A 14,246-nucleotide genomic window follows, 5' to 3' on the forward strand; every position below is an offset into this window, starting at 1 on the left:
ATGAAACTACTTATTGCCAGGTTTGTCAAAACCACTAACCTGTCCATTAGGTATGTATACCTGTTGTATACTTTTGTGTATATAATAAGATACTTTTCAACATTTAGAAGGATTATGTGTTGACATATGCCATGTGTTACTTAAAATATATATTATTACTTAGCTTGTAGTTAGAGGTAATGCTGTACTGTTTTAAGTTTAAGTGGGGAAACATAAATACCTCTAGCTTTAAAGCACCACTGAAAACTACATCAACATTTAAATAGATGCCTTTCTAAGAGTGTTGATCAAAGCTTAACACTCTGAACACTTAGATATATTGCAGTTGTATCGAAGTCCATAAGATTTTACAGGATTTTACCTAGTAAAGTTTATATGGTACTATGTTCACTGTTAGGTGGCCAAGCCTCTAGCCTCTGGTTTTACTTCTGTAGTCTCTTTATCTAGCAACAAATGCACCGAGTTGTCAACAGGTTGTATACAATCCAGTAAATCAACCAGTTTGTACTGTTAGTTTGAAAGAGCAATGGCCAATGGGGATACTCCAGCTCAGTCACATGGTATACAGGCGAGTAATGGTGAAATACGACCGCTCAAATCTTATCACTCCTGGCACGTCGCAGACCATGACAATCTGAAATCTCTCTGTTCACTCTTTGCATCAACATGTTCCGGTATAGTCTGAGTTAAGTATAGTCTGGGTGTAGTTTGGGCTTCAACAAAACATCCACCAGTTGTACCTTCAGACCGATTGTTGCGTACAGTTGTGATTACTTCCACATTAATTAGTCTGCTGATTACTCTCATAATTAAACATTTAGTCATAAATATGTATATTTAAAAATGTTTTAAACCCAATCAAAGATATTTAGTTTTTTTCCATAATTACCGGTATGTTCAGCACAGAAAGTTTTGATATTCATGAAACACAAAAAAGATGATGTAGTTTCATCTTAATTTTCTGTTGACAGATTAAGCAACAAACTGTTGCAGGTCTAGTTTTGTTGTTGTTCCCAATGTGGCATCAAAGGAAAATTCATCTTGTGTTGCCCAGCAAAGACACAGAGTAGAGTCCATTTTCCTGGAATTTATTGGCTTTTTCAAAAAGTGACAATAGCTTTTATCCATAAAACTAAAGAGTCACAACATTGGCTTGAATTAAAGCACAGCTTGATGTCGGAATACAATACAGATGAGCAACATGTACTTAACCCCTGATCTAGTAGTTCAAATACATTTTGTAAATAGGCAAAAAATATAACTGTAGCAATTCTAATCTTAGTTTTCAGTATATGTTGCACATACATGCTATCAGCATTAATTACAAAAAGCTAGGCTTGTAGGGAGATTAAGGTAGCGTTAACTGTAGAGGTAATAAACAAAGGATATTCATAGTGTTAGTTTGACAATACAGTGAGTGAAGTGTAACTTCTGTGAAGAAAGATACAAAATAGAGTCAATCACATGATTATAACAAAAATGAGTACACTGTATACTACACCATAACCGACAGTAGCTTTGTTACTGTTATTAGCAGGCATAAATGCTCTTCTTAGTGACATTGCTTAGCCAGTAGTGATGCTGTTAAAAATCAAATGTGCTGCACAAAAGGTTTCTGATAAATGCCCACAGAGCATTAAAGGTGCTCTTGATCCCCACCACCAAACACCTAAACAGTTCTAATCCAATATCTAATTAAGTTTTCAGCTTTGCACTCCTGGGCAGCTGTACAGTTGAGACAATTCTAGGGAAACATTGCAAAGAGGAAAGAAAAATACCATAAATTGACAGGTCCAATTGGAGCCAAACACATTAAATACTGGATCCTTTAGATTTTTCAGGGGTTAATAATAGCACTGTTGGTGTCAGCAGACCTTTCCCCAGTCTGATGTTTTCAGTACGTCTCAAGCACCATTCAACCCATAAGAATGAACATGAATGGTGCCGAAAAGTAACTCCTGGTTAAGAGATTATGGTACACTAACATTAATTTGAGGCAAAAAGAACTTCACAGATGTTTGCATCAAGCTCTTTTTTGACAGTGCGATGACACAAGACTGCCCTTTTGCAAAGTGAAACTGAAATTAACAATATGCCATTCGTCATGTAGCTGAGCAAACAGCAGCATACAACAGCAACTTGTCAGCTGTATTTTGAAGGTTTAAAGGTTTGAGACAAGAGAACAAAAAGTTGTCTTTTCGGCTAAAATACAGTATGTGTGCAGAATGTATTTGGCAATATTTCTTCCACTCAAAACGAACAACCAAGACTGTAAACAAAAAAAGGTGGACAACCAGTGGAAGAACAAATTGAAAACATTCCACGGTCCATTTTTACAAAACATCCAATCCATTTCAGAAGGCCTCAAGATTTTTATAATTTCATAGTCTCGTCTATACAGTATACGTTGTTAGGAAAGAACTAGGGTCTCTAATCATCAACCCCTTCTCCTAAATATGACCCTATGTCAGAATTTTCATGGAAATGGTTGGCATAACTGCTGTAGCTACACTTATGGAAGGAAAGAAACTGAAGTACATTGTTTTTTGTGTGTATACTGGTGTGTTTCTCCTGTGTCTTTTAGCCACCCTCACCACTAGCGGTCATGTTCCCCTGTAACCGATTCAAGTGGAGGAAGTCTTAGAGAAGAGTGCACTTCTTCCCCTTCTTCTTGACAGGCGGAGGGCAGAGGACGGCCCGGATGGCCTCGTCAAACACCGTTTTAAGGCCACGTTGAGTCAGAGCTGAGCACTCCAGGTACTTGACGGAACCTGGGGAAGCAGCACAGAGAAAGCCTCTGGATCAATATTCATTTTCTTTAAAGATTTGAGCAAAAATCAGCAGATAAAACAAGTTTTAGTTGACATGTGCCGTTACCAATCTCTTTGGCCATTGCCAGTCCTTGGGGATAGGTAATCGGAGAGAGTTTCTTCTCCTTCAGCTTCTCCATAGTGTCCTTGTCATCTCTCAGATCCAACTTGGTGCCCACCAAGATAATAGGAGTGTTGGGACAATGGTGTCTCACCTCTGGGTACCACTGTGCACAGACCACAACACCGTTAGATATCTTGAACACAGCCTATTGTGTATAGCTTTACTACAGATATGCACTGATATCAATGTGGTGAGTGGAACACCAGCACGGTAAAGGTTGGTAATAAGCAGAGAGTACACTTAAACCACCTGTGGGCAACACGACAAGCTAAAAAAAAAAAGACTGCACATGTTATGACCAGCTTTTAGGTTGAGCTTGTAAACTTGTTAACAAGCCGTTGCACTCCCATCAGATCAGGGCCGGCTCTAGCCATTTTGGTGCCCTAGGCGAGATTACTCTCAGGCGCCCCCCCAACAATGATCATAATGATCATAACGATAACATAGCAGTGTATCTCTATGTCCTCTCTGACCCTGAGATACACAACTTGCACATACAATCAGTAAAATTGCATTGAGTAAATCCTGGGTGAAGACATGAAAAAATGTGTCTCTTCACAATCATGAGAACAAACTGTTGTGGTGCTTGAAATGGGTATACGAAAGTCTGGGCTTCACAAAAGCAGTGGAATATACTGTATGATATAAGGCGATAAGTGTAGAAAAAGATTTGTGAAATTGCTTTTTGAGCATAAATGTTAGTCCTAACTGTCATTCTCACCAAATGTCTCAAATGTGGGATAACAGAAGCTAAATATTGACTTCACGTTACATTTCAAACTTCATGAGATGTGTGTAGCCCTAAATGAGAACATTTCTCCAAATATCAACTAAATAGACAAAAAACACAAAATTTACAATATTTAGCCTATACCCTATATGCCCTGCTGTGTGAGCAGGCTGAAGTCTCAACTCTCTCTTCTTTTTTCATAATCTTCCTCATCAAATTAGTCAGAACTTTCAGCCTCTGAAGCACCGTCATCATCCTCTCTGCTTCTCTCTCTCTCTCTCTCTCTCTCCCTCTGAACGACTGCTGTTTCGAAGCGCTTCACAGTTGGTGTTTTGATTGACAGGTCATCAAGGGCGTGCGGCCGTGCGTATTTGAAAGAGGAGAGTTTCCCGATCACGGTAGTTGAACCGCATTTCTACTGCGTACTAATTACAGTAAAAATGTGCGTTTAAGAAAACGGCGTGAGAGCATTCCTGCTGCAGACAGGTATCTGCCAATTTAGGAACATGTTTGTCATTGTTTATTTATTGTTTTGGGGGTTTTTTTCTACACAGAAAAGTGAGGGGGCGCCAGCGGACATAAATCATTATTAGTATTATCATAATTTTTTTTTTCCCCCCCTTGACTGGGGCGCCCCTCCAGCAGTTGGCGCTCTAGGCGACCGCCTATATCGCCTATGCCAAGAGCTGGCCCTGCATCAGATATCAAGCAACATCATTCATTTGGAGTGATTCTTCTGGTCACAATGCAAGTCTAATATTCACTACAGAAATAATTCTGTGAACCACTATACAAATACATGCCTCATTAAGTGTTTTTACCCATTTTCTAATAAAAATTAGACTGCTTCCCATTTTCCCCATTGTTTCATAATCAACAAACATATCAATAAGCAGCTGCTTCACAACAGTTCAGAGTGCAGCTCTTTCTGTCGCCATAGCTGACAAAAACTCTGAAAAAAGCTGAATCTGACCAGAATGTTTATTTATAATTTATTTGGAGCTAATGGGCAGTATGCAGATACTGCTCAGCTGGCAAACTCCTCATGCACAGTCATCATGACACTGGATCTATAAAAGGTTGTAATTATCCGGATGCCATGCTGAGATGCTCTGATCGATGATTCAGACCTTAAACATCCGTCCATTAAAAATAGAACAGGGGACTGTATACCGGTATTCGCTTTAAGGTGCTGAACCATTCACTGCCAGGAATGGAAACATAACAATGCATCTAATATGCTGCCGTGCACATCATCTGGGTGTGGTCAAAGTTTTTGCTTGAAACCTAATGTGCACAAAGGGGTAACAATACTTTTCATGTAGAATAATGTGATTAAACTGAATAGTAAAGATGTCGTGTTGTGCTCATTGTATATCGCTTTGTCTACACAGTGTTTCTGCTCAACATGTCACCTCAAGTGGAAAAAAGTCACCTTTGAAGTCTCGGATAGCCTGACTTGTCCCCCAAAAACGTTTGCTAACATTATCCTCACAAAGTCACCAGTTATAGTGATACTATTTCAGTAATTTCTTTTTTTTTAACTGGTTATTTTTTTAATATCACATTGGCATCAACTGACTGGATCAGCACCACTTAACAAATCATTTAACAGCGGACGTAAGTGTGTTTGTAGCATTTTATGACACTCCACCAGACAGTTAAATGCAATAAAAATGTTGTTTTTTTGCTACCAAATGATTTGACTGCAAATAAACTGATTTGGATTCTCAGCAGAAACCAGGGTGAAAAAAAAAATCTTATCATAACCAAGTTGCTCCTTGTGAGGAAAAAAAAAGGCTTATCAAAAATCAGTAAAAGGGTCCATGCAAAGGGCTTTACAACCTCCACTCTATCTCATACAGGCCCTCCATCCACTCACCTTGGCACGGACGTTTTCAAACGAGGCCGGACTCACGAGCGAAAAGCAGATGAGAAACACATCCTGATAAGAGAAAGAAAACAATGCAATCAGAGCCCGTAACAATCACTTCCTGCAGAGAAAAAAAAATCTCCTGTGCTCCTGTCTAACAAAGGTGTGGTGTTTTCTTTCCTTCTAACTTCCTTATTCATTCTAAGCTCCCATATTTTTCAAATGGATTACGTAAGGGAACCACCAGCATCAAAATATACTTCAAGGCAAATTCCATGTTTGAAAGAGAATAATAATAATAATAATAATAATAGAAATATAATACAGCATTGTCAAATGTTTTCTGTACCGTCTGTGGGTAGGAAAGTGGGCGGAGTCTGTCATAATCTTCTTGTCCTGCTGTATCCCAAAGGCCCAGGTTCACCGGCTTTCCATCCACCATAACATTGGCAGAGTAGTTGTCAAACCTGACAGAAGCAATTATGTGAGTACAAGCCGAGCACATCATGCTTTACATAAGCTGATTTAAAAAATATACAGAAATAATTTATGACAGGAAATCAACACTAAAATGTTAAAGTGTATCAGCTGCTTTTTGAAAATGTTCTTCACCTATTCTTTCAGACTATACTAAACACAAAATGTTGTTTATTAACTGCCTGCTGAGTTGGTCCATGCAGGCGGATCAGACAGATAAAGGTCAACGGAGTTTCCACAGCTGGTCTAGGATCAGATAAGTTGCAGGGTTTCCTCGTAACTTCCCGTAACATTAAAGCTTCTTAATTACAGCTGCAGTCAGCAGCAGTGAATACAACCTGTCCGGCAGGCAGCCAAATATCCATCACAAAAAAGAAACTGAAGAGTAAGATGCCGCTTTCATCATGCTGTGACTGAACAGGAAACACGGGTGGAGACAAGTGATAAGTGTTGAACTAGTACTCCTAGGATGCACCAATCTGTTTTTTTCAGTCCCAATGCTAATTACTGATACCTGGGCTTAGCATATCAACTGATACCCGTTACCAATTCAATACCACTGCTGAATTAACTAACTGTATACCTTGACATGTAGAAAATAGTAAAGGCGTCAGGCATTACTTTTCTAACTTTGTAAACCGTTGTTGCTCTGACTTTGTTGTCTACTGACATGCTGTGCGTGCTGCTGACACATGATGTAGCAGCATGTAGTGTCACAGACATAGACGGAATTTAAGTGAATCGATCGGCGCCATGGATCAGCCACATTATTTGATATCCGATCTAGCTATTAAGATAAATATCTGGGCCAATATCCGATCTTAATATCGGATTGATGCATCCCTACTCCTAGTCCGACATAAATAAATTAAACATTCATATGGGGCTACATTCTCAGATACTCACACTGTGGGGATGTATTCTCCGGGAAAGGCATTGGTGGTGTAGCTGATTAGCAGGCAGGTCTTACCCACAGCTCTGGGGGACAGAGAAATAGGGAAAATTAGCTCTTTGATTTTTCTGATTCTACCCCAAAAGAGATGAAGCACAAAAAGCCCTTCTGGAGGTGTAATGTAATTTCCTATTATGTAAAGCAGGCCTTGGCTTTTAGGTAGTAACAAATAAGCAGGTCAGCATCTGGTTTACAACATTATGTTTTCCCAAGTCTAAGGTGACGTAATAAAAGCCCTTATTTTGTCCAACCTACAATTCAAAACTCGGAGACCCAAATTTAAAACACAAATAAACTAGCAAATTTGCAAACAGTGAACTTTTAGCAGTTGTGCCTGCAAATTTGTCCTTCATTATTGATTAATTCTTCTAATTGGCACAGTTTTCTGTTAACCTGCCAATCAATTAACGAATTGTTATAACTCTTTTGAAGCCTTCAAATCAAAAATGAATGTGATGATAGTAAAATTATTCTATAACATTTCTCTTGGAGGTATAAGTGTCAATATGAAACTTAAGAGTTGTACCATTTCGTATGAAACCAATCTATTCCAAGGTTCCTCTTGGTCAAAATCGAAAATAATAAACTAAACACAGTCATGGACCCATCAGCGACTTTGCTGCTGCGGTATCCACCACACCCTGACCAATAACTTATGAGTGTGTTGACCTCCCACATACTGTTACACATCAGAAAATGACTCCAGCTGGTATTTAATCCTTCATCAGTCTTTAACTGTCGCGGGAGAGAATCGCGGGTTTTTTTTATTTTCTTTTTACGTTATCAAAGGCTAGAAATGCGCAACATGTGTAAGTTAACAACATAACAGTGCATTGCACAGCAGCTCGCACCAATGAAATGACAGATTAAAAACTCTTCATACTTCTCCACTGACACATACTGTGAGCACATTTAAACTGCAGCTTAGAGGAGGGATAGGTGAACTGCCCACTGATGTCTGACTCACCCAAGTGTGAAGAAAACAATGTAACCGGGACAACTTCAGTCAAAGATTAGCCAACCACTTGCATGTTGGCTCTTTTTTTGTTTGTAATGTAATAATTAGCTATATCAGATAACCTTTGTGGGATTAGCCGAGATTTGAGGTTACATTTTAATATTGGTGAAACATAAACAGATAAAGTTGAAGCTTAAGTGGCTAACTTTAACTCGTCTGGGGGAGAAAAAAATCTGTGGAGCTGGAAAAGGCTTTAACATTAGCTAACGTTACTACTAGTCCGGTGACAATTGTTTCAGCTAATGTCACATACACACACTCACTTCAGTTAAAATACTAAGCAGGATGCCCATCGTAGTTCCACGGTTAACTCGTTAAAAGTTAAAACTTACCCGTCTCCGACAACGACACACTTTATGGCCTGCATTGCGCCGCAGCTAGAGGAATGCTAAGTTAGCCCGGGGAGCCAGCTAACGTTAGCAGCGCACGTCTCGTTTCCTTTGTCCGGGATTCGCTCCGCTGGCGAAACGTTCCAAAATCCAACGTCTCTCCTTTAACGGGCCCTTCGGTTTTCACGGCGGAGCTCCGGTGGATGTGGAAGAGGCCGTGTTTGAACTTACAGCAACTTATCCGACACTTTAACACAAGTTTTAACTCAGAAATTCCCTCTCGACATTCCCATGCTTTCGTGCGCTGATCGGGAAGCTGTGTGAAGCAAAACAGCGGCCACCACCCCTGAGGAGGAAAAAAAAAAAAAAAAAATCAAGCTAGACACCGCCACCGCCACCACCCACCAGATGCTGCATCCGGTGTGTGGTTGTGCGCAGGGGTTGATACGCCCACTGAAAAAACGTCCTTAAAACAGGCAGCTGACAGTCCATTGCTGTCTCTATATTAAAAAAAAAAAAATCTTGGGAGAAAATAAATTGGGAGGTAAGTAGCTAAAACCAGGATTTGGGCTCGACTGGTTAAAATAAATAATAGAAAATAAAGAACAAGACGGACAAGTGAGGGTGTGACACCGAGGGAGGAACTGACGTCAACAGGACATGCCTTCTGATTTCGATGGAGTAGGATTATGTTGAAGTTTTTCCTGAAAGTTGCCTTACAGGCCAAGTAACCAGCATCCCCTAGCAACATACAATCAAGGGCTTTAAGGATAAGTCTGATCTCATTCTGTATTTTCATTATTTAAAAAAAAAAAAAAAAAAGCCCTGCAAAAACATAACAGTTTGGACTGTGACTCCAGTCTTCCCCAGAAGTGGGGAAGACTGGAGTCACAGTCCAAACTGTCAAGCAGGTAACATCATTCTTGATTTCATTGTCTGAACACAAGAAAAAAATAACTAATATACACGAGAAGACAAAATGAACATAATCAATCTAATACATCCACAAATTATCTTCAAGATTATACATTCCAGTATACATAGGCTACGTAGGGTGAAGTCAGGTAAAATGGGCCACTTTTTGGTAAACGATTAATAACACCATCAAAAACGCTATGCATGAAATCCATTGATATTTTTAAAAATCGACATAGGTCTCTTAAATGTTTCTGTGTGAAAAAAAAATTAAAAAGTATAATTATTTTGGAATTATGAGAGTTAAAGTATCGGGATATTCCCTCTCGAGGTACGATGAAGGTTCAGGTAAAATGGGCCACCCGTTCAGTTAAATTGGGCCAAGAGAGAACAACACAGTAATTTTAGCAGAAATCATTTAAATTATAATAATTAATTGACACTACTACTAAACTACAACACTAAACTTAACATTAACAGTGAATACATAAGAGGTTGAAGACATTTTTTAATCTTAAAATGCATTTTAAAATTACATGATCATGTTGTTGCTATGCTCTTTGTTAACTGACTATGTTATAAGCTCTTTTACTGTGTGTGTATGTGTGTGTGTGGCATTATAGATGCCATTTTTTCCCCCACAGTGCTAATGGCACCATGAGTGGCACTGACCAACCTTGGATATATATCTAACTTTGAACATGTTTTGCACCCTCAATTTCTGTGTAACTTCAGTGTAAGACTGTGTTTTGTATGTGGCCCATTTTAGCTGAAATGCATGGCTCAATTTACCATGATGCATTAAGGTAAATTGAGCCACCCACAAAAAATGCATTTAAATTAAAAATAAGTAAGCTTAGCAAGAATTTTGCATTCTATCCAATGGGGGGAATCACAATGTGTATTATAAATCACATTTTCTATTGTAGATCTGTTTTTTTACGGAGTTATCAACCTTATCAGTTTCAAGTGAAATTTGTTTGCCAGGCCACTTTTCGCACACTTCTCCTCAGCAGGCTGGATATAAAGCATTGTCCCACCCACAACAGCAACCAGAGACCACTCAAATCAATTGTTTTTTTTCAAGTACAGTTGTAGCAACAATTTGAAATCATTTACAGCCATTGCCTGTTAAAACTTAAAAAGCTAGGAGGCTCAAACCTTAACTGGCTCATTTTACCTGATGGCCCAATTTACCTGATGTCACCCTATATCTGAGGGTACTAATTAAATAACTATTGTCTTATATGTACATCTAATAACTTTGCATGCAATATCTATACTTGTTTCTTACAGTCCCATGAACACTCACACTATTTGTATCCCTGTTTCCAGTCTAAGTTTGATCTGTACATGTTGCCCAATGCCCATGACTGTATGACCTGTAGCTATGTAAGTAAATTGATCCAGAGCAAATTCCTGGTGAACAAACGTGGCCAATAAAGCTCATTTTGGTTATAAATAAAGCCTACACAAGATAACAATTGCATTTTGCCATATGAGTTAATATGGGTACACAAATTGTCAGTAACCATGTGATACAAATTGTGGATTGTGTCTGTCAAATATACTTCAAGCAAATGTGTATTCTTAAGAGAGATTTATAAAAAGAATGGAAAATGTTCAAATTAATTCACTATAAAAGAAATAGCATCAAGCTTATCGTTGATAGTGATATGTTTGGACATCAGTTTAGCCTATGAATAATTACAATGACACATGATATGGACATGGTGATAAATGTTAAGACTTTAGCCTAATTTAAAGTCAATTTCATTTATGGGACTAATTTCTGTGTTCAATTTTGGTTTTATTGTACACTATTACAAGAAGTGCCGTATTTGAATATGAATTTGGCACTGCAATTAAAAAAACTGAACAAAAGGGTTGTTGTCAGAGTTAAAGCAGAAGTAAGCGATCCGGTCGTTTTGGCTAACTTCTTGTCAGCCGATGGAGTTAGCAGTCCCCGCCCTCGTCCCTACGTCACCACATTCACGCGCATCCCTTGGCTGCACACACAGAGAGGACCGTTCCTCATTGGATAAAGGTTGTAGGATACAAGGAACATTTTCTCCTCGGCTTACAGCAGAGCAGAGTGACTGACAGACCCGTGGTTCAGACCAAACACTCTATATAAGTGATTGCTGTCAGGAGATATTATATTATTATAAGACGTATATCAACACAAATATTCCGCTTACTTCTGCTTTAAACATCATAACACATAATGTATTATTTGTTTTTTCTTAATTATGTGTGCTGCTGACCATTTCACAAAGCCCTACCTTAGTTGGCAGTACCTGTGGGCTTTGCGCGTCAGTCTGCCTGACAGTCTGAACTCGGGGCATAAAGTAGCTCTGATTAAAGGAACACTCAGACTTCCGTGTGTCACACCGTCACTGGTCCTCCCGGTGACTGGTGACCATAACAGGGATCGGTGGAGAAGCTCTCGGGGTGGAGCAGCTCTGCCAACACAAGCAGCCAGTGTTAAAAAACAAAAATGGAGCTCGGAGTGAGACAGCGATAGAAATATGAACTGTCACACATCACTCACCACTTTCCTCGCCTGCTCGCCGCTCTAGCTCGCCCAGTCACCGGAGATAACCGCCGGGGCAGACTTCGCCTTTATGGCGGGTCTGACTTATTTAGTGCTCCGGTTCTCGGGCTCCGCTGGTCGGTCTTACGGAGTGTTTTCCAAAGGCTTGACGAGGACTTTGTTGATATTTTTTGATCTCGCATGGCGACTGCGAATCAGATTCCCCTACATCTACCTCGTCGCTTCGATGATGTTCAATGTCAGGCTACAGGTAATTATCCTAACTCTTTACCTTTGTTTAGTGAAAGGCACAGGCTGTCGCGCTACTAATTAGGTTTCCAGTGTACCAGCCGGTTAATGTCAATAAGCCAACAGCTGATTGGAAAGGCCCTTTAATGCTGAGTTGGGCATGTCAGCAGAAATATTGTTTGTAACTATTTGTTCTTTGCAGATGGATAGTAGGCTAGATGATTTTTTAGTTTACAGGCATAGCCAGGCTACTTGAATATACAGTATAATACCACAGTGTTGCAGTAACTTACCTCAATGAACATTTTTATGATCTGGTGTTCAGCTTTTATTTAAACTGTTCCAGTGAAGTGTTGATATTGCTTCATGTTCACTATGGTGGCTGTGGCTGAATCACAAGGAAGTTGACAGGGGTTTCTGATGCTGCGTAGTGCGTACAACAAATTGTGTATTTCAAATTGGATATTTATGTGCAATATATAAATAATATTGTATTGCATCACTATCCCACATGTACACCCTATTCGACAAGGGAAACATTGCCTTGTCAGTGCTCTCTCTAGTGAGCAGGTTATGAATTGGTGACAGTTTCTGAATTACCGAAAACCCAATTTGGTATTTCAGTACAGAAAAAGTTGAAGCTTAGTGGCTAGTATGAACCCTTCTGGAAAAATCTGAAGCAACAGGCTTTAACTAGCTATTCTGGTGACAATTAAACAACATCTAAAGTCATTGTAAAAAGTAACATGTCAACTAATTTTTCACTAATATCATTAATTCTTACCTACTAACTAAAATTCTAATCTAATCAAAGTCAGTGGTGGTTTTAGGACTGTCTTCAATAGTGTCTCATCCATTCATTTTGTATGTAGAATGTTGTCTGACAGGTCTCTCATCTCTTCACAGGTACACATTGAAATCCACTGATCAATCTTCAATGCCTGCATTTGGACTCAAAACAATAACCTGTGAGCACTGCCATGTATCAGTCCTCTAAAGAAAACCGGCTGATGCTGCACAGCAGAGCTTGGAGAGGCAGTTTACTCCTGCAGACCGGTACAACTACCCAACAATGTGACAGGAACGGTTGTTGCGGTCAGCCCTTGTTACATGAGCCCAGTGCCTTTGCAGGGGAAGGGCGGCAGTGATGTCTGCAAAAAGGAGCTGAGGTGAGCAGCGATGTGCGAGGGTGGAAGGACAAGATGCTCCTGCACGATCACTTTTCAAAGTTGCCACCTGAGATTCAGGAGCCGCTCGTCATGTCTGTGGATGAAGGGTGGACTTTGACACTGCCGTGTCTGTGGATGTCGAGGACTGTGGCGTGGGTTTGAACGTGAAAACGGATGATTGTTGCTGTGGGACTTTGTAGCTTCTCTTTATCTTGTCTGACATGTATGTTTATTATAGGCATCAATGTTAACATCTCACAGAAAAAAACTGGAACCATTTCACTTTAATTTAAAAGGTAATTATCTCCACCGCATGACACAAACAAGCATGTTTACTTTGTCCTCTGTTGTTCAGTCACTTGATCGGAGGTTAGGGGGTTAGCTGTATAAACGGTACATGGTCTTTCAACAGGGGTTTTGCTGTAGCGTAATGCAACAGCTGCCACAACTGTTCTGTTGGGAATTTACAGTCTGTCAGTAAGTGCAGTATCAAAGGGAATCACTGCATGTCTTCTCTGTCTGTGCACAGGTTGTCATACTCACTGTTGTGTTTCTGTGTATCAGTGGCACTTGAAAGGTGACATTTGTGAAAGGTGTTACCTTCAAAACTATTTTTGTAGCTGCATTCTTCTGTGATAAATGTGTATTCAGAGTTTTGAGGTCAGAGAATTGAGGATAAGGATGCTTGAATTTGAAAAGTAATAAATTAATGAAATTACTATTCTTAGCCTCTTTTGTAATTCTTCATTTAAATTTGTAAAATACTTAATTTTATTGTCTTTTATTGTTTTTCTATGACATACTTTATCTTGAAACAACTGCATCCACAGTGAGGTGCCACAGATGTTTAGAGACTAAAGCCTCCACAGGAAAAACCAAGTGGACAGTCCTCCATCATCGCCACCATTTTCAGAAAGCAGGTTTAGTGAAAACTCTGAGTTAGTTGATTCAGTCCTGTTGATTCAGGTTTTCTCCAACTAATCTGAATCTTGTCTCCTCTTTATCTGAAGCCTGCAGACTGAAAGCAGCGGCTGATAGGCCATGTATACTCTTGTCAGGAGGAT

General features: G+C 39.5%; 2 protein-coding genes across 2 annotated transcripts; one reads left to right on the top strand and one right to left on the bottom strand.

Moving 5' to 3' along the window:
• Nucleotides 1-1,072: 1,072 nt before the first annotated feature.
• rac1b (Rac family small GTPase 1b) lies at nt 1,073-8,667 on the bottom strand. The gene is made up of 6 exons (XM_083977962.1): nt 8,317-8,667; nt 6,921-6,992; nt 5,887-6,004; nt 5,547-5,609; nt 2,878-3,037; nt 1,073-2,771 (listed from the first exon to the last, which is right to left on the bottom strand). The coding sequence occupies exons 1-6, from the start codon at nt 8,349-8,351 to the stop codon at nt 2,641-2,643; spliced, it is 579 nt and encodes a 192-aa protein (XP_083834088.1). The 5' UTR covers nt 8,352-8,667; the 3' UTR covers nt 1,073-2,640.
• A 3,010-nt stretch (nt 8,668-11,677) lies between these two features.
• On the top strand, nt 11,678-13,857 carry smim10l3 (small integral membrane protein 10 like 3). The gene is made up of 2 exons (XM_083977032.1): nt 11,678-12,035; nt 12,920-13,857. Exons 1-2 carry the CDS (start codon nt 11,856-11,858, stop codon nt 12,938-12,940), a joined length of 201 nt encoding a protein of 66 aa, XP_083833158.1. The 5' UTR covers nt 11,678-11,855; the 3' UTR covers nt 12,941-13,857.
• Nucleotides 13,858-14,246: the final 389 nt, after the last annotated feature.

Source organism: Trachurus trachurus, assembly GCF_905171665.1.
Source record: "Trachurus trachurus genome assembly, chromosome: 8".
Classification (NCBI taxonomy): domain Eukaryota; kingdom Metazoa; phylum Chordata; class Actinopteri; order Carangiformes; family Carangidae; genus Trachurus; species Trachurus trachurus.

Excerpts from the sequence above, each read along its gene's own strand:
- rac1b (XM_083977962.1), bottom strand. The coding sequence starts at position 8,351 with ATGCAGGCCATAAAGTGTGTCGTTGTCGGAGACGG. Across the intron at positions 5,610-5,886 it reads CACTTTCCTACCCACAGACG|GATGTGTTTCTCATCTGCTT; the intron begins GTACAGAAAACA and ends TTCTCTTATCAG. Across the intron at positions 3,038-5,546 it reads TTGAAAACGTCCGTGCCAAG|TGGTACCCAGAGGTGAGACA; the intron begins GTGAGTGGATGG and ends GTCTGTGCACAG.
- smim10l3 (XM_083977032.1), top strand. The coding sequence starts at position 11,856 with ATGGCGGGTCTGACTTATTTAGTGCTCCGGTTCTCGGGCTCCGCTGGT. Across the intron at positions 12,036-12,919 it reads TGTTCAATGTCAGGCTACAG|GTACACATTGAAATCCACTG; the intron begins GTAATTATCCTA and ends ATCTCTTCACAG.